General features: G+C 40.2%; 1 protein-coding gene across 1 annotated transcript; it reads left to right on the top strand.

Moving 5' to 3' along the window:
• The first annotated feature begins 17,592 nt into the window (after nucleotides 1-17,592).
• On the top strand, nucleotides 17,593-19,399 carry LOC128610597 (5-beta-cholestane-3-alpha,7-alpha-diol 12-alpha-hydroxylase-like). Its single transcript, XM_053630009.1, has one exon. It carries the CDS (start codon nucleotides 17,733-17,735, stop codon nucleotides 19,269-19,271), a length of 1,539 nt encoding a protein of 512 aa, XP_053485984.1. The 5' UTR covers nucleotides 17,593-17,732; the 3' UTR covers nucleotides 19,272-19,399.
• The last annotated feature ends 3,671 nt before the right edge of the window (nucleotides 19,400-23,070 follow it).

Below are 23,070 nucleotides of genomic sequence, written 5' to 3'. Positions count from 1 at the left end.
ATCCCTCACAGTGGGCCAAATGGGTGACGACTCAGTGGCACAATCGCAAAGCCAAAGCTAACGCTAAGTCATACGCATGGTCGATAGGTTTCTATACCATGTAAATGCAGTTATGAAAGCTGATGCAAAAAGAACGCTTCAAACCCTGCACGATCAACTGAAACACCCAAGTACGAAGGTCATCAAACATGAGTGTAACAAGCTAGGCTTGAATATACCTAACATAGTGAAGATCTATAATGGAATAAAACTCGAATGCACGGAATGCAGAAAAACAGTAACAAATAGAAAGACAAAACAGTCTGAATTACCACATGAATTTGAAGGTCAACAGATCAGTATCGACTTTGCGGGTCCGATAAGAAAACAAACTAAAGCAAAGAATGTATACTTTCTAGTAATAATAGATGACCATACAAAATGGACAGTGGTAAAATCCTGTAGGCAAGCAACAGAGGACGTAGTGATATCGGGACTAGAGGAATGGATTTTACACCATCCTAGACCCATGAGCATACAGACAATGCCCCAAATATCAGTGGTAATAAAGTTCAAAAGTGGTGCTGGGAGAAAGGAATTGAAACAGTACACTCAGTGCCATACCGACCTGAAACCAACGGAATAGCTGAGAGAGCTATCAGGGAGGTAAACGAGTGGTTTGTGTGGAATGAGAAACTAGGGGACTGGGACGAATTGATCCCTGAATGCCTGTACTTTCTCAATCCACAGATATACCTGAGAAATAGGACACTTAAAAGGGTGATATCAGCAAGAATCCGTTAAAGGTAGGCGATACAGTATTCCTAACTAGACATCGTAAACCGAAAGGAAGTAGGTTCAAAAGAGCGTTAGGAACAGAGGATCAGGTTAAGGAAATAACTGGATCAAATACTGTGTTAATGGAGAATAACAGACTACAATCCATAAGAGATTTAATATGGAAAGTAGACAAGACCTAGGAAATCCTCAGGATGGAGGAATGACCAGGGAACAGAGAGTTTCCCTGATAACTAAACAAGCAGGCATAGCAAGGGTAATAGAGGACCCTAAGCAAATAGTAATAGCAAGGGCAATGGATTGGGAAAAGGATCGTTGCTAGGGAAGGATGGGTAGGCCTGAGGCTGATCATCTGTCGACCTACACACCTTACCCACCGGGCTCATGTGTCATTTGTAATGAACCCAGTAGCTGAGTGAAGTGGCAAGGGCCTAGAAGAGACTCAGGCCCATATAAAAGGTTGACCTCAGGGGACCTTAACATTTTTTAATGGAACTTAGATGACTGGAACCTACCTGAATGTCAGATAGGTAGTATCAGGGTCTGTGGACCATGTAGAGTGAAATACCCGAAAACAATGATATTTGAGCAAGAAGTTAACATGAAATGTGACTGTCTAAAAAGTTCATACTGTGCATCCACCTACGGAGAGCTAGATAAGACCTGCCTCGGTGATTGGGATGGATGGCAAGTAAATAAGTGTCCGAGGTGTGAAATATTAGAAGAAAAGGGTATTCCAAAAATGACAACCTTAAAGCAAGTAGCAAACACTAGAACCTGTCATGCACCCATAGGCCTAGTAGAAAAGGTACAGACTAGGCTAGGGACCAGCAGAGGGAAAATATTGACCTCTTTCGTTAAACACCCATCAAATGGGTATTCACCAGAAAACTAGCCTTGTTTCAGAACTAGCTAGAGGGTCATGTTGATCACTCTGGATTGAATCCAGAAGAAGGCAGAACAGGCAAGAATAGCCCAGCACATGTAAATAGTGTATGGGAGCTCAGAATGTGGCAAAAGGCCTTATGCAATAGCATAATACAGACAGAATCCTGTAAGATAAAGAGGAACGAAGAGAGAGGAGAACACACAGGATGGTTAAAGATTAAGAAAGGGGAAGTCTGGGAGTTAACAACCTGGGAAACCCTAGTTATCTGTGAGACCATGAATATTGAATGGCAAGGGGCAGATATAAAAGGCCCCTGCACAAGGAGAGATAAGAGTGTGTTGAATTTCATCAGAATTAATATCCCATATTTTAATCCTCTACTCGCTACTCTGTCATACAGTGAGGGAAAGAAGTATTTGATCCCCTGCTGATTTTGTATGTTTGCCCACTGACAAAGAAATGATCAGTCTATAATTTTAATGGTAGGTTTATTTGAACAGTGAGAGACAGAATAACAACAAGAAAATCCAGAAAAACGCATGTCAGAAATGTTATAAATTGATTTGCATTTTAATGAGGGAAATAAGTATTTGACCCCCTCTCAATCAGAAAGATTTCTGGCTCCCAGGTGTCTTTTATACAGGCAACGAGCTGAGATTAGGAGCACACTCTTAAAGGGAGTGCTCCTAATCTCAGCTTGTTACCTGTATAAAAGACACCTGTCCACAGAAGCAATCAATCAATCTGATTCCAAACTCTCCACCATGGCCAAGACCAAAGAGCTCTCCAAGGATGTCAGGGACAAGATTGTAGACCTACACAAGTCTGGAATGGGCTACAAGACCATTGCCAAGCAGCTTGGTGAGAAGGTGACAACAGTTGGTGCGATTATTCGCAAATGGAAGAAACACAAAAGAACTGTCAATCTCCCTCGGCCTGGGGCTCCATGCAAGATCTCACCTCGTGGATTTGCAGTGATCATGAGAACAGTGAGGAATCAGCCCAGAACTACACAGGAGGATCTTGTCAATGATCTCAAGGCAGCTGGGACCATAGTCACCAAGAAAACAATTGGTAACACACTACGCCGTGAAGGACTGAAATCCTGCAGCGCCCGCAAGGTCCCCCTGCTCAAGAAAGCACATATACATGCCCGTCTGAAGTTTGCCAATGAACATCTGAATGATTCAGAGGACAACTGGGTGAAAGTGTTGTGGTCAGATGAGACCAAAATGGAGCTCTTTGGCATCAACTCAACTCGTCGTGTTTGGAGGAGGAGGAATGCTGCCTATGACCCCAAGAACACCATCCCCACCGTCAAACATGGAGGTGGAAACATTATGCTTTGGGGGTGTTTTTCTGCTAAGGGGACTGGACAACTTCACCGCATCAAAGGGACGATGGACGGGGCCAGGTACCGTCAAATCTTGAGTGAGAACCTCCTTCCCTCAGCCAGGACATTGAAAATGGGTCGTGGATGGGTATTCCAGCATGACAATGACCCAAAACACACGGCCAAGGCAACAAAGGAGTGGCTCAAGAAGAAGCACATTAAGGTCCTGGAGTGGCCTAGCCAGTCTCCAGACCTTAATCCCATAGAAAATCTGTGGAGGGAGCTGAAGGTTCGAGTTGCCAAACGTCAGCCTCGAAACCTTAATGACTTGGAGAAGATCTGCAAAGAGGAGTGGGACAAAATCCCTCCTGAGATGTGTGCAAACCTGGTGGCCAACTACAAGAAACGTCTGACCTCTGTGATTGCCAAAAAGGGTTTTGCCACCAAGTACTAAGTCATGTTTTGCAGAGGGGTCAAATACATATTTCCCTCATTAAAATGCAAATCAATTTATAATATTTTTGACATGTATTTTTCTGGATATTTTTATTGTTATTCTGTCTCTCATTGTTCAAATAAATCTACCATTAAAATTATAGACTGATCATTTCTTTGTCAGTGGGCAAACGTACAAAATCAGCAGGGGATCAAATACTTTTTTCCCTCACTGTACATGTCATCGCATGTAAAATCACTTCCTCTTATCTTCTAAGAAGGCCGAGTCTTTGTGCCACTGGGCTAGAGAACCAATGAAATCCTTTCCCTTACGCTGAAGGAGGTGGTAAGAAAGGAGTTTTACTCTTGGAGTAAGATATACCAGTCGTCCTTTATATGGACTTCGGTTTATTAAAGAACAAAAAGGATTACAATTATCTTAACTCCGAGTTTAAAGAAAATAAATTAAAGAAAAACCAGCGACTACGCAGATTCTGAAAATGGTTTTCTTTTAAGAAGAGACATAAAAAATACTTTTAGATCAGGCAGGATCAGATAGTTTTTCTTCCTTCACAAGAAACTAAAATGAGTAACCTTCACCCGAGGAATGGCCCTGGACAGTCATCTTTGGAAGCTTATATACACCTTTTGCTTGTGGTTTTGAGCGCTAGAGTCTAAGTTCTTGCTTTAGACCACAATGCTTTCTCAAACAGAAATTGCTGAGAAAGTTAACGCTAGCTCTCATAGAAAGGAGTCAGAACACACATCCTATCCACACTCTAAAAACTTAAACTATGATGTACTCCATTTTTTTTGGTGAAACATTTTTACTTTAATAAAAATATTGAGCAAATTTTAAAGCTGTGAAATCTACTTGAATTTTCTTAAAAAGTAGATCTGAATAACTACATTTAGTGCCACGACTCCTAAAATTGAGTAGATATCATTAAAATCCTAAGTCAATGCAATAGAAACCCACAAAAGTGAAAAAAACCACAAATTGGGTAGATATAATTGAAAGACTACAGAGATGTAACAGAAAATAAAAATATTATTTAACAGAACAAATATGCTACATTTACTAAATGTTTTCAACTGAATTTAATTCATACTGGACTTTAAATTACATTTGTAACAATGTACAAAACCAGTGAGCTGAACTGAAAAAACCTGCAAGACTTTAATCTTCAGTGGAACACAAAAGGAGCCGCCAGGCAGAACGACAGAAGAGACTGATACCCTCAATCACCATTCACTATCACTGCATCTTTTTATATAAAATAAATGAATAGTGAGTGAGAGTAAATACTCTGTCTCTCTTTGTGTTCCATAAAAAAAGACATACAGGTGTGGACGACTGTCACGATTTCCCTTTGATCTAGTGCTTTAGCATGCAGCATACTCGGAAACCCAAAGTGCGAGCTCGATGCAGGAGCTCAATGTGCGAGGTCTTAGCAAGCGCTAATTTTATCACATCTGGATGTAAATATGGCTAAACAAAATTTTAAATTCTGATCTATCGTCTCATATACATATTTTGATCTCAAGCCAAAATGTCTTCAGTGTATGATGAAAACAAAAGAATTCACCTTGCTGTTCCAATACTTTTGGGGGGTGGGACTGTATACTGTATATATAGTCAGGTCCATAATTATATTGGACATTGACAAAGGTATGAGTTACATGAGCTCTAAGTGCAGACTTTCAGCTTTAATTTGAGTGTTTATAGATCTACATCTGGTGAACAGTGTAGGAATTACAGCACTTTGTCATATATCAAGGAGGTAACTCTGGACTTCAGTTCCCATCAGCCACTGCACTGTACTACAATATGTCACAACTGAATCACGTTTCTGTTAACGAGCACGCTTATATATAGCCATTGTTTGCACTGCTTCCCTGTCTTACGTTTGTCTTAGACTACCATTGTCCATGTTACTGTGTTTTGGTCCTGTTAGTTTATGTTTAGTCCTTGCCACAGTGTTTTGCATTAGCCATAGTATCCTTTGTGTTTTGTTGGTTTATATAATAAAATGTTTAAAATCTGCGATTGCTTCCGCATCCATCTTTGAAACGTGACACACTTTATATGTGGTTCCCCCATTTCAGAGACTAAAAGAAATTGGAGAAACATTTAATAAAATTAGATTAAATTGTCATTTTTAATACTTGGTTCTGAATCCAGACTCTTTCAGGACCTTTGTCAGAATTCAAGAAAGGTTTTGCATGCTTAGTGGTTGGAATCATTGCCATGAACATATTAGGTCCAGTGTTCTGGCCCCATTTGCTCTGGTAAAAACTTGCTTCTTCCAGGATCGCTTCCAGCTGATTCAGGTTCTCTGCTCTCATCTTTTGAATATTTTTGCATTTCTCATGATTTGTTTCATAATGTCTCATGATAAATTAATTAATTAATTATCACAACAGTCACTCGACATTTGAGGCACATGCATTTGCTCTGGCTCTTGATGAAAGTGTTCTTGTTAACAGGCTCTTCTAAAATTGCCCCTTCTCACTGTTAATTTTGTGCTTTTTGTCTCTAGCCATGACTAAATATTCAGTTACAATTAAGATGCTTAATGCATACTTGAACTCAAGTTAAAAGTACAAATAATAGACTGGGACAACGTCACATAACTGAGATTTCTTTTAATTAATTTCTGTAATTGGAGTAATTTAAGGCCAGAGTATTATTTAATGTATGTTTCAGTAAAGCCAGACAACAAACAGCAGCTTAATAAAGTTGAGGAATGTGTAAAGGAGATTACACACTGGAGGTTTATTAACTTCCTTTGACTAAGATCTGACAAGACAGAAGTACTTGTACTAGAACAGCATGTAGCTAGAAGTAAACTTTCTGATCACATATTTACTCTGGATGGACTTTCCGTTTCGTCATGTGCAGCAGTAAAAGACCTTGGAGTAATTATTGACTCCAGTCTATCATTTGAAGCTCATGTAGATAATATTACTAGGATAGTCTTCTTTCATTTTAGAAATATTTCTAAGATAAGAAATGTCACTACATGATGCAGAAATATTAGTTCATGCTTTCGTCACCTCTAGACTAGATTACTGTAACGTCTTACTGTCTGGATGTTCCAGTAGGAGCATAAACAAGGACTATAGTAGCTGAGTTCTGGACTAACTGGAGTTTGTTTATGCTCCTACTGGAACATCAGTAGGAGAAACTACATCAATATGTAGTAGTAATGAAGTCTTTCAATGAATTCTTTCAGTGACAAAATTGAAAATATTAGACAAAAAATTCTGATTATAAATTTAGCAGCAGCCAGTTTTATAACTAACCCTGTAGATAATAATATAACAATATCAGATCAGCGATTAGAATGTTTCACTCCCCAACAAACAAAGAGACCAAACAAATTTCACTAATTTCCTCATCAAAATCATCAACTCGTATACAAGATCTCTTACCTACATCGTTCTTCAAACAGATTATTCCAGAAGTCCCCTTCTAAAAATAATCAGTTTTGTGGTTGTGGCATCTACCCTGTGGAGTGGTCTCCCGTTACATATTAGATCGGCTCCTTCCTTGTCTAGTTATACATCAGCTCTAAACACACACTTCTGATTTTTAGCATTTAATAGTGGCTAGTGTCCTTAATTTTAGCATTGATTATTGTTTAGTGGATTTGTTGTTTTATTTGTTGACTCTGTACCACACTTTGGAACATATGTTATAATTAAATGTGCTTGATAAATAAAGTGAATTAAATGAATAAATCATTTAAACTAGCAATTATCAAACCCATGATTAAAAATGATCTCCAAGATCTTAGAAAAGGTTGTAACACAGCAGCTATGCTCACACCTACATAGGAATAACATTCATGAAATGTATAAGTCAGGATTTAGGCCTCATCATAGCACAGAGACAACGTTACTTAAAGTAGTAAAAGACCTACTACTGGCCTCTGATCAGGGTTGTGTCTCTTTGCCTGTGATACTTGACCTTAGTGCAGATTTTCATACCATTGATCATATAGCTTCCCCTGTTATACTGATGACACACAGTTGTATGTTCCAGGAAAGCCTGGCATGTTCTACTCGGCCATTGGCTTGTGGATGGTACCATGAGGTTAATTCATATTGATGCCCATTTTGCTCATGAAGCTGGACCATGCTTGTGATGTAAATTGTGGTTCTCGATCACTGATGATCTCCTCGGGGATTCTAAAGTATCAGAAGATGTGTTGAAACATTAATTCCGGTGGTGAAGGCTGATGGGAGGGATGCTAGTGGAATTAAGTGTAGTGACTTTGAGAACCTGTCAGCAACCAACAGGATGGTTGTGTTTCCCTGTATAGAGAGCCCATACAGCATGACCAAGTACTCAAGCGGGGTTTGGAGCCCCCCCTCTCCCCGGTGTCCCAACAAGACTTGAGAGGGCACTGTCAGATGAGATGGGTATCTTGTCTGCAGTAGAACTACTTCTGAGTTGTTCCAGAGCTGCAGGAACCAATGGTAAGGGATAACCGTACTTGACTGAGACCTAGTTGAGACCTCTGTATTCTAACCCTAACCCTGAGTCCACCCCCCTTTTTTGCCATGAAAAAGAGAAAGCAAACCCGGAGCAGGCCTAGCTTTTATAGTCTGCCTATAATGTCAACCAATCAGTCTTCAGGGGCAGGATGTAACAGGTGGGTAGGTAGGCAGGTTGCAATGCTAGGGAGAGAGTGATCGAGAAAAAAGACAAAACAATAATTAACCAACAGAGGAGAGATGGCCAAGCCATCACAATTCCCTATACTTACATAGACACAAACAAATACGTAAGATACACTATATGGCTAAGAGTATGTGTACCCCTGAACATCACGCCCATATGTGGTTCTTCCCAAAGCTCTTTCCACAAAGTTGGAAGCACATCATTGTACAGTGTAACATATCCAGTCCAGCCAACAAGCCAAACTCCTCCCACAGCTCACACAACACCCTCGGCAATATGAACCCAGCACCCCACCTCGCCAGAATACTAACAGTCTGTGTTTCTTGTTACAGAATGCTGCACCATACCATAATGGATGCTGCAGGAAATTAATCTGATCCGCAGAATGAGTCGACCAGTATTGAGTTGATATTTCAGGCTCAACAACAACAAATCAGTCAGTTATATCTACTCACCCAACAAGTGCAAACTTACCAACAAACTAACCAACTCGCTCAACTGGTACAAACATTCAGCCAACGAGTGGCTGTGACCGAATCAACTTTGTCTGTGAATCAGGCTGAGGTGAATCGACTCCTTGCACCTTCCCATGATTTGAAAATCTTGAAAATGATAAGTGTGACAGCAAACCCAGTGAATGTCACAGATTTTTGCTACAATGTTCACTGTTTATCATTCACAATGCTTCCTGATTTCTCAGAGACTCATCCAAGTTTGCATTTATCATCTCACTACTCACTGGAAGAGCAAGAGACTGGGCCACAGCCATTTGGGAAGGACAGGGAGAGGAGACACAGTCGTATGAGCAATTTACTGCCATGTTCAGAACTGTATTTGATCAGCTCTCACAGGGCAGGGTGTCAGGGGAAGAAGTTTTTTAATTAAGTCAGGGAAACCAGTCAGCAGCAGACATTCACTAACCTTTGGCACTCTGGCAACTCAATCTGGTTTGAATGAGATGGCACTTATCCCAGCCTATTGCCAGGGCCTAAAACCAGAGCTACAAAGGAGATATCCTGATGTGATGATGACCTGACCCTGGACCAGCTGATTACCCTTTTGATCTGCCTTGACCAACTGTTACTGGAACGCATCTCAAGGACATCAGCAATGGAGCCACTCTGTGAGTTCTGGAATTACCACATCTCTTCTAATTCCCTAACAGTGGATGTAAGGCTAAACTGGAATAAACTTTTTGTAAATGTTGCAGGACTGATTGATTCTGGTGCAGTGGGGAGCTTCATAGCTGAGCACCTGGTATGAGCATACAACACCCCTGTCTGTCCCTATATGCCCACACTTTGAGTAAAAGGGTTAGATAGTCAACCTTTGGGTTCTGGGAGGGTGACAGAGATAACCATACCACTGTCACTACAAACTTGTAAGAATCATATTGAAAACATCTCCTTATATGTGTTTGGGTCACCTGAACATTCTGTGGTTTTAGGATTTCCATGACCCCAACAACATGATCTAATTATTAACTGGTCAATCATCAGCTGGTCCTCCAAATTCTAAGACCATTGTCTCCAAATGCAGTGTGGCTCTACAGCCAGAGAACTCTGCAGCCCAGGGGATGGAGTGTGTGCCTAAAGAGTACCAACAACTGGCAACTGTGTTCAGCAAACAATTGTGTCCACCAAACTCCCACCTCATCGATCATGGGACTGTGCCATTGACCTGTTGCCTGGGACCACTCCTACGAGGTCTATAATTTATCCCCCTGTCCATCTAAAAGACTCTGACCATGGATGAGTACGTTCAAGAAGCCCTTGTGCAGGCATTCATCAGACCCTCTACATCGCTAGTCTCCACAGATTTCTTCTTTGTGGCCAAGATGACAGAGGGTTAAGGCCATTTATAACAATAGAAGACTGAATGAAATCAGTAAGAAATTCCACTACCCCCTGCCTTTGGGTTAACCCATGCCATAGCAGTGTTCCAATCATTCATTAATGAGGTACTACGAAACATGCTCCACAGGTACTATATGTGATAGTCTACATTGATGACAACTTAGTGTATTCTCACAACTTGGAGGAACATGTTTTTCAGGTGAGTTCTGTGTTGGTGAGACTTTGGGAACACAGTTTACATGTGCAGGTAGAAAAATGGCAGTTCCATCTCTCCTCTGTCTCCTTCCTAGGATATGTGATTATGGCAGAAGGTATACACATGGAGGATGGGAAGGTGCAAGCCATTCTGGGTTGGCTTCCACCCAAGACAATTAAGGATCTTCAAAGGTTCCTTTGGTTTGCCAACTACTGCCAGGTAGTAGGTTCGTCAGGAACTTCAGCATGGTGGTAGCACCTTTCACCTCCCCAAAAGGGTGCTCCATGTCAACTTGGCTGGTTGTCTGCTGCTGAACAGGCATTCATGCCATTTGCACGTCAGTTGGACTTTACTTCCTCGTTGTCTATTTGCATTTTACACGTAATGCAACTTGCTGTTTGCACTTCTGCTTGGATGCTAAGTGAATAAATATAATATATATAATGCTAATGGCATTTCTCTGGCAGTTGGCAGTTCACTAACTTTAGTTGGTACACATGGTACTGGGTAATGTCAAATTGAACAGCTGATGAAGTGGAGCAATAAGTGATGGTGTCATCAGCCTAGAAATGGTACTGTTCATTAGACAGCTTGTTCAATTCAATTTTATTTGTATAGCGCTTTTTACAATAGACATTGTCTCAAAGCAGCTTTACAGAAATATCAACACGGTATACAGATATTAAAGTGCGAATTTATGCCAACTGAGCAAGCCGGTGGCGACGGTGGCAAGGAAAAACTCCCTAAGATGTTTTTAGAGGAAGAACCTTGAGAGGAACCAGACTCAGAAGGGAACCCATCCTCATCTGGGTAACAACAGATAGTGTGAAAAAGTTCATTATGGTTTTATATGCAGTGTGTTTGGCTTTAGAAGCAGCCGTAGTCCCAGCAATCTGGAATTGGAGTAGATGAGAGCTCCATCCAGAGGTAGGACATCCGAAATGGATCAGGCAGGTCCGGAGAGCAGAAAGGATCAGGATCTCTAGTATCTCCATAAAATCGTGTGTGGCTTGACAGAAGGAGAGAAAAGATTATTAGGACTGTGCTTAGTGTAACAGAAAGTCTAGTCAGGATAGGCTTGAGTAAACAAATACGTTTTAAGCCTAGACTTAAACACTGAGACTGTGTCTGAGTCCCGAACACTAATTGGAAGACTGTTCCATAACTGTGGGGCTCTATAAGAGAAAACTCTTCCTCCTGCTGTAGCCTTCGCTATTCGAGGTACCATCAAATAGCCTGCATCTTTTGATCCAAGTAGGCGTGGCGGATCATATAAAACCAAAAGGTCGCTTAGATACTGTGGCGTGAGACCATTTAGTGCTTTATAGGTTAATAAAAGTATTTTATAATCAATGCGAGATTTCACTGGGAGCCAATGCAGTGTGGATAAGATCGGGGTGATGTGGTCGTATCTTCTGGTTCTAGTTAGGACTCTAGCAGCTGCATTCTGGACTAACTGGAGTTTGTTTATGCTCCTACTGGAACATCCAGACAGGAAGGCATTACAGTAATCTAGTCTAGAGGTGACGAAAGCATGAACTAATATTTCTGCATCATGTAGTGACAATATATTTCTTATCTTAGAAATATTTCTGAGATGAAAGAAGGCTATCCTAGTAATATTATCTACATGAGCATCAAATGATAGGCTGGAGTCAACAATTACTCCAAGGTCTTTTACTGCTGCACATGACGAAACGGAAAGTCCATCCAGAGTAAATATGTGATCAGAAAGTTTACTTCTAGCTACATGCTGTTCTAGTACAAGTACTTATGTCTTATCAGAATTAAGTAAAAGGAAGTTAGAAAGCATCCAACGTCTAATGTCCTTTACACATTCCTCAACTTTATTAAGCTGCTGTCTGTCCTCTGGCTTCGCTGAAACATACAGCTGTGTATCATCAGCATAACATTGGAAGCTAATTCAATGTTTACGAATGATTTGACTAGAGGTAGCATATATAAAGTAAAAAGCAGTGGGCCTAAAACCGAACCTTGTGGAACACCAAATTTAACCTCAGTATGCATGGAGAAGTCTCCATTTACATCTACGAACTGATAACGGTCGGTCTAATAAGACCTGAGCCAGGAGAGGACTGTTCCCTTAATGCTAACAACATTTTCTAATCTATCAAGGAGAATAGTATGATCTATAGTATCAAAAGCTGCACTAAGGTCAAGTAACACAAGCAGCGGGACACAACCCTGATCAGAGGCCAGTAGTAGGTCATTTACTACTTTAACTTACGCGATCTCTGTGCTATGATGAGGTCTAAATCCTGACTGATATATTTCATGAATGTTGTTCCTATGTAAGTACGAGCATAACTGCGGTGTACAACCTTTTCTAAGATCTTAGAGAGGAAGGGGAGATTTGATATAGGTCAATAGCTGGACAGTTGAGAGGGGTCAAGGTCAGGTTTTTTAATCAGCGGTCTAATAACTGCTAATTTAAGTGATTTACGTACATAGCCAGTGCTAAGGGAAGAATTGAATATATTTAAAAGTGGTTCAATTACTCCAGGACAAATCTGTTTAAAGAAACATATAGGTACAGGATCTAGTATGCAAGTTGATGATTTCGCTGAAGAGATTAATGAAGTTAGTTCGGTCTCTCTAAGGGGAGTAAAACATTATAAACATTGATCTGATATTGCTATATTATCATCTACAGGGTTAGTTATAATACTGTCTGGTTTTAATTTAATAGCCTGAATTTCACATTAATATTTTCACTGTTACCAATGAAAAATTTCATGAAATCTTCGCTGCTATGTAATGATTGAGTGCTTCTTTCTGTAGTGGTTTTATTCCTAGTTAATTTTTCACAAAGTTTGTTAATATATAAACATTAAAACAGTATGAGAAATGGCCACTCAGCCATGCAACTTACCCCTTTCCAATGTCTGCTTGGGTACTAGCCCCTGTTGCTCCCCTGGAACTCTAGCCCCACTGACTCACCAGCTGTGGACAACTGGTTTCATTGGAGCAAGTCTGGGAGAACACACATCAATTTCTCAAGCAGGTCGTCCAAACCTATGAGGCGATTACCAACTGACGCAAGGGTAAGACCCCTCTACCAACCAGGACACCGAGTCTGGCTTGCCACCCAAGACCTGTGACAACCCCACGCCTGCAGAAAACCCAGCCACAGATGCAACGGTCCCTTTAAGATCCTTAAACAAATCAAAGAAGTCACCTATAAACTGGACCTACCTTGGCACTTGGGGCCACATAGCCCCATATTTCCACATGTCCCACTTGTAGCCAGGTGGTCTCCTAGCCCAGCCTGCCACCCCACCTATTTCAGTCGAGCTCAAGGGCTAGCCTGCCTACCTAGTCAATCCCTCCTGAGCTCCCTGAACCTCATTGAGTGGGAAGAGTACGAGCCAACTTAACAATGCTGGATCCCAGCGCACAACATCCTCCACCCCAACGTACACCGCAAATTCCATGTATGTCACCCTGAACACCCTGGTCCATGACCAAGGAGAATACTGAAGAATAAACCCTGTTATTGCTGTAAAAGGAAATGAATTATGGAATGTTACTGAGGCCAATAACATAATGCATAGTCAATTGTATTCAGTAATAGAAAGTGCCAGGTTTATACAATATTAGAATATGTTGATGATGTATTTGGAGACTAGATTTTTAATATAGCCAGACTTTTGGACTTGGTAAAAATGACTGGTGTAGATATTTGGTATTCTTTGTCTCCTGCATTCCTCAATCTTAGTTTTGTTTTATATGTCCATATGTGCGTGTGTGTGTGTGTGTGTGTGTGTGTGTGTGTGTGTGTGTGTGTGAGTGTGTGTGCGTGTGTGTGTGTGTGTGTGAGTGTGTGTGCGTGTGTGTGTGTGTGTGTGTGTGTGTGTGTGTGTGTGTGTGTGAGAGAGAGAGAGAGAGAGAGAGAGAGAGAGAGAGAGAGAGATTCTGGTTTGTAAGCTTTATATACAGCATAAAAAGCAGATGTTTGAATCGTTTTTTATGTTATTTCACTAGAACTAATATAATTAGTTCAATAATGCCTTCTAGAGGTTACTGGAACTTTAAACAGGTTTTATTGACCATCTGATTTTCTGTCTGCTATTTAGAAAGTTCTTACCATCAGGTAAATCATGATTCCCAGCAGCTCTTCTTTGTGGCTTAAAAAAGTTAAATTTAGGGGTTTATGGAAACTTAGGGATAGGTCCAATTCAAAATGGACCTACAGTAGTTGATAATTTATCCAAATCACATGAACATTAAAACCCTGAGGTTAATGTGTAACAAGAGCAAACAAAGTGCTTTCAGACTCTCTTAATTTTTTAAAATAATGTTATCTGTAAAATGAAACACTATATAGAATATAAAATTTAGGGATGCACCGAATGTTTGGCAACCAAAATTAGTGAATAAGTGAAAAGGCCGAATAAATTTGACCGAACAATGACGCGTTTGATGACGCGACCAAATAGCCTAGCAACCAGAGTGAGACGCGCGAATGTCACGACCTTGATGAGGGGGCACGCATGCACGAGCTGCGTGCACGAGCTACGTGCTCTTCATATGTTGATGGAAGTTTACTGTGGACACGTGTTTGTTTTGTTTCTGTCACGTCGCGAGATGTAAGGGAGTAGAGTACGGAAGCAGGTGAAGACGTATTTATTTAAGGGCAGGCAGACAAATTCTATATCTACTCTAATACTCGGTGAGGTGTACAGGGATGCGAGCGGTATATATCCACAATATAATCAGCCGTATAGAAACCAAGAGAACCATTTTCTGCACTCCTGTCAATGTACTTTTTAATGCTCTTTTTTGTTGTAGGCTACAGAGTGTTCCATTCTTTCAGCAGTCAGTTATAGGCCTAACATCGGCTATTCAAGGGGCTCAAAGATGACCACATAAAAATATTTTTATTTTACTCATTTATTTATTTAAAGTCATATTGTGCCTTGTTGGTAGCCTATGACTGCTGGAATTTAAAAAAAAATGTTCAGTGTTAAATAAATATTTTGAAATTGTAGTTTTTGTAATTTATTTTTTTCTTTGAAAAGCAAGACAAAATAGTAAAAAGCAGATTTTGACTATTTATGCAATGGTGAAAAAAATGACAAAATAAATGGAAAAAACATGTTCGGTATTCGGCCTTCTTGAAAAGCAAGACAAAATAGTAAAAAGCAGATTTTGACTATTTATGCAATGGTGAAAAAAATGACAAAATAAATGGAAAAAACATGTTCGGTATTATAGCAATCAAAGGAGATTAAAATTAATCTGTCTGCCAAGATTGGTGTGAAAATGTCAAAGCATAGAGAGCATAAAATTTTTAAATAGTGGACGGTAAAAATCAGATGACACCAGAATAATGAATAAAATTAGAATTTATTCCAAATGGTTCCAGAGTAAATAGCAAAAACAATTTCTTTTCGTGCCCCCTAGTGCTCAAATATCTCAAATGTTTAACTTTATAGTTAAAAGTTTCATGTCAATCCATTAAGTCGTTGTCAATATAAAACCTCACTTCCTGTTTGGAAGCTTCGGCATCATTCTACAGAAGAATATCTTAACAATTTCTGATAGCTTTTGTGGAGTCTCCAGATCATCTCAGCTAAATTTGGTGAAAGTTGAAGAAAAATTGTGAGCTGTGAAAACTTTTACATGCTTTTTCAAAAAAAACAAAACAACAACAAACAAACCTGAAAATGTTGGAAAATCCAGAATATGACGTCATAGAGTTCCTATGTCAAATGCTTCTAAAGTTATAAGTAAAAATGTACCTAACCCAGTGGTGACGCTAAAAGCTAGACTTTTGCCCAGTCAGTGTGCCAAATTTCAAAACTATTTACCATACGGTTCTAGGGGCTGCCATAGACTTTCAGCATAGAAGAAGAAGAGGAAGAAGGACATGAACAAAGGTAATAGGGTTCCAGCACCTTCTGAACTTCAACCATAGTACTACTACTACTACTACTACTATTATATTTCTTATTATTGTTAATAATTATAATAATAATAATAATAATCATCATCATCATCATCAGAAGAAGAAAACAGTCACTACAGGGTGCCTACACACCATTGGGGTTTGGCCCCCTAATTATAAGCAAAAGAACTTCTTCACTGGGAGAGCTGAGATAATAAATCAGGACGAGTTCTCCTCATGCCTGAAACAGACGTCACGACCAACCAAGTTCTGTTCACTTCTGAAACTGACATCACAACCAACCAAGTTATGCTCACGCCAGAGTCTGCTGACATGGACAACCAAGTTTTGCTCACACCCGAGTCTGCTGACACGGACAACCAAGTTCAGCCTGCAGAGTTGATGGAGGATGATGCTCTGCTTTGATGCTCTGCTGAGGACGTCGCTCAGCCTTCCGGCCCCTGTTTCAGCTGTCTTATGTTTCACCCCTGATTATGTTTGTGATTTGAACCCCTCATGTCTCTTTGCACTTCACATAGTATTGAGTGTTATCACCATACCAAGAGTTTGTACCCTGTTCCTCGTTTTGATTCATGTTCTTTGATCTTGTTTCTGGTTTGTCGTTCTCAATTCTTGCCTTGCCTCGTTTATGCCTGTTTGCTGATCGTCTGACCCATTGCCTGTTTGTGACCATGCTATTGTCTTATGATTTGGATTTGTTTACCTGTCTCTTTTTATTAAATGCTCTTATCTGCACTTGCATCTGTCCTAACCTTCAATATGTGGAATACGTGACAACGACCTTAGTGTTAACAGATGAAAGGATTTTTTTTAAAACTGTACCTCATACAGTAAGCACTTCATAAAGAAATGTTACACTTGAAAATAAAGCACAGAGAAATATAATGTATACATTTTGTAAGTTTTCCTTTGCAATTAACATTTATTTCTGAAGTAAGGCAAGTTCTTTGCTCTTGCAATATTCAGTTGGTTTTGTTCCTTTTAATGTTTCCGGTAATTTACTGATTCATACACATCCGGAAGTGCACAGGCAACATATTTGTCTTATTTCCCCCGACTCCTTTTTTTGAGGGAGTAATTCTGCACAATGTATGTTTCATCCATGCATTAAAAAATCCCATCTGGGTAGATACAAAAGCTCAGACAGGTAGAACATTTTAATCAGGGTTATACATGTGAAAGCCTTTACCATTCAGTACCATTCATTACCTTTCAGTGCCATTCATTAATGTGCTGTGATGTGCCTCTGTTGAGGAATTCTTCTCTAAAAGAAAAAAAAAATTCACAGTGAAACTATTTTAAAAGACTAACAATAATGAGGTTTGAGATTAAAAACACTGATTTTCTGAGTAATAATTATGAGAGCGGTTCAAACGGATTGTCCCTACTGGTAGGTCAGAGATTTTCCAATTCTCACTTGAATGAAGAAATGTGGGTTTGCACACACAAAAAAACCGGAACATCTTGTTTTCATACCTGAGATGATAGGATAGCACTGCACTGGAATTCAAAGTACAGTAGAGGGGCGGAGTCTGAACACAGAGTTTAAACAGGGAGAAGCTGGAGGAAGTGTTGAGAGTACACACACCACACAAAGAGAGAGAGAGAGAAAAGAAACAACATGAGCTTTGTGCTTCAAATTCTTTTTGCTTTGTTTCTCTGTCTGCTTGGGGGACTTTACCTCCTTGGAGCCTTTCGTCGTCGAAGGTCTGGAGAACCTCCTCTGGATAAAGGCCCTCTTCCATGGCTGGGACACGTCCTGGAGTTCAGGAGGGACACTGCAAAGTTTCTAGAGAGGATGAGAAAGAAGCACGGGGATATTTTCACTGTTCAGCTGGGAGGGTTTTATTTCACTTTCCTCACAGACCCACTGTCCTTCGGCTCGGTGGTTAAAGAGGCCCGGGCCAAACTGGACTTTAATGAGTTCGCTAAGCACCTGGTCCAGCGTGTTTTTGGCTACCATCCCTTAGAAGATGACCACAAGCTCATTCAGGCATCCAGCAACAAGCATCTGATGGGTGATGGCCTGGTGGTGATAACACAAGCCATGATGAACAACCTACAGAACCTCATGTTGCACAACATTGGGCCTGGAAATGATGATGACCGACCGTGGCAGGAGGATGGGCTCTTTGCTTACTGCTATAACATCGTGTTTCGAGCCGGATATCTGGCGCTTTTTGGAAATGAAGTAGGCAAAACTGCAGGAAGCGTGGATAAAGCAAAGGAAGTTGACCGAAAGGAGTCAAATGAGCTCTTTTATGAGTTCCGTAAATATGATCAACTTTTCCCAAAGCTGGCCTATGGAGTTCTGGGACCTTCTGAGAAAATGGAAGCAGAGAGACTGAAGAGGCTTTTCTGGAAAGTCCTTGCTGTGGAGAAAATGAACACTAAAGACAACATTAGCGGCTGGGTATCTGAATCACAGCAGATGCGTGCTGAGCATGGAATGCATGAGTCCATGCTGGACAGACACATGTTTCTGCTCCTGTGGGCGTCCCAGGGTAACACAGGTCCTGCCTCATTCTGGCTTCTTCTCTTCCTCATGAAGCACCCAGAGGCCATGAAAGCGGTGAAGAGCGAGGTCGATGAGGTTCTGCATGAAACCGGACAGGAGGTGAAGCGTGGTGGCCCGTTGATTAACCTGACCCGAGACATGCTTCTCAAAACCCCGGTTCTGGACAGTGCAGTGGATGAGAGCCTGCGCATGACGGCTGCTCCTATGCTCACACGAGCAGTTCTGGAGGACATGAGCCTGAAAATGGACAACGGCCACGAATACAAGATCCGCAAAGGTGACCGTGTGTCCCTCTTCCCCTACACCGCTGTCCAGATGGACCCAGAGGTGCACCCTGATCCACTCACCTTCAAATACAACCGCTTCCTCACACCCGATGGCAGAAAAAAGACAGAATTCTACAAAGGAGGAAAGAAAGTGAAGTACTACAACATGCCGTGGGGTGCCGGGGTCAGCGTGTGTCCCGGGAGGTTCTTCGCCATCAACGAGCTCAAGCAGTTCGTCTTCCTCATGCTCACATATTTTGACTTTGAGTTGAAGAACCCAGATGAAGAGATCCCAGACATCGATGTGAGGCGGTGGGGATTCGGGATGATGCAGCCAACGCAGGACATCCCGTTCAGATACAGGCTCAGGTTTTAGACAATGCAACTGTTTGAATTATTAACATCTCGCATTTTACCTTCATGCTAGGTCAGTGTTTATTACTAGTATTATTTTTAGCATTATTAATAGCTTTGCTAATCATTCATATTCATATTCATGTTTAAAGAAAGCCTTAGTTGTAATAATCTGTCTTTATTGGTGATCAAGATGAATGTATAAATATTTTCCCTAGATTAAACAATTTCCTGCTTCAGGCTGTATACTGTATGAATATTACAACGAGTTTTATTTTGATCTGTTCTACGGAAAGCACTTTAAGACTTGGGATAAATAAAATAATATGAAAGATGAAATAGAAATATTGACTTATTTACTGCCTCATGTGTGTGTATATGTCTCAGAAAGTTTCAGAAACTCGTTACAGCATCAGATCCTCTGAATAAACAGTTTCTCATCAGTTTTGTTTAATTAATTTAATTTCACACATCTTTCAAAACTCAAAGCAGTTATCCTCACCTCCAAAATGCACTAAAAATACTGAAACACTTCACACACATCTCAAACTTAACTCATTCTAACAGAACAACAAACAAAAGGTTCTCTCTCAACAAGAACATGACCTTGACCTCAGTCCAATTACCTGAAAAACATTACATCAGGAAACATTACATAAGACTGTGTCTTTGATTTTTCTATGAAGTCTCAGAAATAGTGCAGAATTATTTGTTATTTAGTTTGTTTAGTATTTTGATTTGTTTATTAGGAGTTGTATGTGAAATCTCTTTAAAGCAGAAGAAATTACAAAACTGAGAAAAATGGATTTCTGCCTCTCCCTCTCTCAGTGAAAGACAAGTATTTATGACAAAGAATAGCAAACGTTCAGCTTATTCAGTGTGTTGAGTGCAGGATGTTTAGTCATTCTTCCTCCATTATTATTAATAGCTTTATTTGTGATGTGTATATTAGTTATCTCTCTGATGGAGAAGATTGCAGCATTAGAGGTGCACATCCAGACTCTAGAGAGGGTTAGTGAGAGTGAGACCAGTGCAGTTTCTGTAGATAAAGCATTTCATACCATGATGAAAATGACTTTCACACCAAATGATGTGAGCCATTTGTTAAAATATCAGGCTACAGAGCTCAATGTGCTTTGTATGCTGTGCATGCCTGGTAGGCCCCAGCATTGCTTTTTCAACTGTGCTACATGCATGTATGGTATACCACTGGACTCGTGCATGACCAGTATCTGAAGCTTGTGTAGCATCATGCCTATTTATAGGCCTGCCCTGATCAGGTGATGTGGCAATTAAGCACGTCACGTGATATATAAATGATACCTGTGAACCACGCAGTCCGCCTCTTATCTGAAGTGAAGACGCAAGTCACAGGCACGCCCCAGTATGACAAAGCTACGCAATGTCTCATTCCCTTCTCAGGGAACAGGGTTCAATGCGTAACCTAGATGTTCCCTTTCAAAGGGAACTCCACGTTGCATTAGCTCAACGCTGTGGGAACGAGAATACCCACTCAGTCATATTGAGGGTACGGCCTGTTCAAAAGATCTGAGCCCAAGGGTCACTGCAAGACACTCGAGCCCGGGGTGGAATCTACATCCAGGCTGTAAAATCGAATGGTGTGTGTGGCGTATCCACCCCGTTGCAGCACACACATCCTGTAAGGGTACCCCTTTGCACAAAGCCTTTGAGGAGGTGACACCCAGTCAGTTATAGGCCTAACATCGGCTATTCAAGGGGCTCAAAGATGACCACATAAAAATATTTTTATTTTACTCATTTATTTATTTAAAGTTATATTGTGCCTTGTTGGTAGCCTATGACTGCTGGAATTTTAAAAAAAAATGTTCAGTGTTAAATAAATATTTTGAAATTGTAGTTTTTGTAATTTATTTTTTTCTTTGAAAAGCAAGACAAAATAGTAAAATGCAGATTTTGACTATTTATGCAATGGTGAAAAAAAATGACAAAATAAATGGAAAAAACATGTTCGGTATTATAGCAATCAAAGGAGATTAAAATTAATCTGTCTGCCAAGATTGGTGTGAAAATGTCAAAGCATAGAGAGCATAAAATTTTTAAATAGTGGACGGTAAAAATCAGATGACACCAGAATAATGAATAAAATTAGAATTTATTCCAAATGGTTCCAGAGTAAATAGCAAAAACAATTTCTTTTCGTGCCCCCTAGTGCTCAAAAATCTCAAATGTTTAACTTCATAGTTAAAAGTTTCATGTCAATCCATTAAGCCGTTGTCAATATAAGACCTCACTTCCTGTTTGGAAGCTTCGGCATCATTCTACAGAAGAATATCTTAACAATTTCTGATAGCTTTTGTGGAGTCTCCAGATCATCTCAGCTAAATTTGGTGAGAGTTGAAGAAAAATTGTGAGCTGTGAAAACTTTTACATGCTTTTTCAAAAAAAAACAAAACAACAACAAACAAACCTGAAAATGGTGGAAAATCCAGAATATGACGTCATAGAGTTCCTATGTCAAATGCTTCTAAAGTTATAAGTAAAAACGTACCTAACCCAGTGGTGACGCTAAAAGCTAGACTTTTGCCCAGTCAGTGTGCCAAATTTCAAAACTATTTACCATACAGTTCTAGGGGCTGCCATAGACTTTCAGCATAGAAGAAGAAGAGGAAGAAGGACATGAACAAAGGTAATAGGGTTCCAGCACCTTCTGAACTTCAACCATAGTACTACTACTACTACTACTACTATTATATTTCTTATTATTGTTAATAATAATAATAATAATAATAATAATCATCATCATCATCATCAGAAGAAGAAAACAGTCACTACAGGGTGCCTACACACCATTGGGGTTTGGCCCCCTAATTATAAGCAAAAGAACCTCTTCACTGGGAGAGCTGAGATAATAAATCAGGACGAGTTCTCCTCATGCCTGAAACAGACGTCACGACCAACCAAGTTCTGTTCACTTCTGAAACTGACATCACAACCAACCAAGTTATGCTCACGCCAGAGTCTGCTGACATGGACAACCAAGTTTTGCTCACACCCGAGTCTGCTGACACGGACAACCAAGTTCAGCCTGCAGAGTTGATGGAGGATGATGCTCTGCTTTGATGCTCTGCTGAGGACGTCGCTCAGCCTTCCGGCCCCTGTTTCAGCTGTCTTATGTTTCACCCCTGATTATGTTTGTGATTTGAACCCCTCATGTCTCTTTGCACTTCACATAGTATTGAGTGTTATCACCATACCAAGCGTTTGTACCCTGTTCCTCGTTTTGATTCATGTTCTTTGATCTTGTTTCTGGTTTGTCGTTCTCAATTCTTGCCTTGCCTCGTTTATGCCTGTTTGCTGATCGTCTGACCCATTGCCTGTTTGTGACCATGCTATTGTCTTATGATTTGGATTTGTTTACCTGTCTCTTTTTATTAAATGCTCTTATCTGCACTTGCATCTGTCCTAACCTTCAATATGTGGAATACGTGACAACGACCTTAGTTTTAACAGATGAAAGGATTTTTTTTAAAACTGTACCTCATACAGTAAGCACTTCATAAAGAAATGTTACACTTGAAAATAAAGCACAGAGAAATATAATGTATACATTTTGTAAGTTTTCCTTTGCAATTAACATTTATTTCTGAAGTAAGGCAAGTTCTTTGCTCTTGCAATATTCAGTTGGTTTTGTTCCTTTTAATGTTTCCGGTAATTTACTGATTCATACACATCCAGAAGTGCACAGGCAACATATTTGTCTTATTTCCCCCGACTCCTTTTTTTGAGGGAGTAATTCTGCACAATGTATGTTTCATCCATGCATTAAAAAATCCCATCTG

Source organism: Ictalurus furcatus, chromosome 7 (genome assembly GCF_023375685.1).
Source record: "Ictalurus furcatus strain D&B chromosome 7, Billie_1.0, whole genome shotgun sequence".
NCBI classification, from domain to species: domain Eukaryota; kingdom Metazoa; phylum Chordata; class Actinopteri; order Siluriformes; family Ictaluridae; genus Ictalurus; species Ictalurus furcatus.
This window is presented reverse-complemented; position numbering and strand designations above follow the sequence as displayed.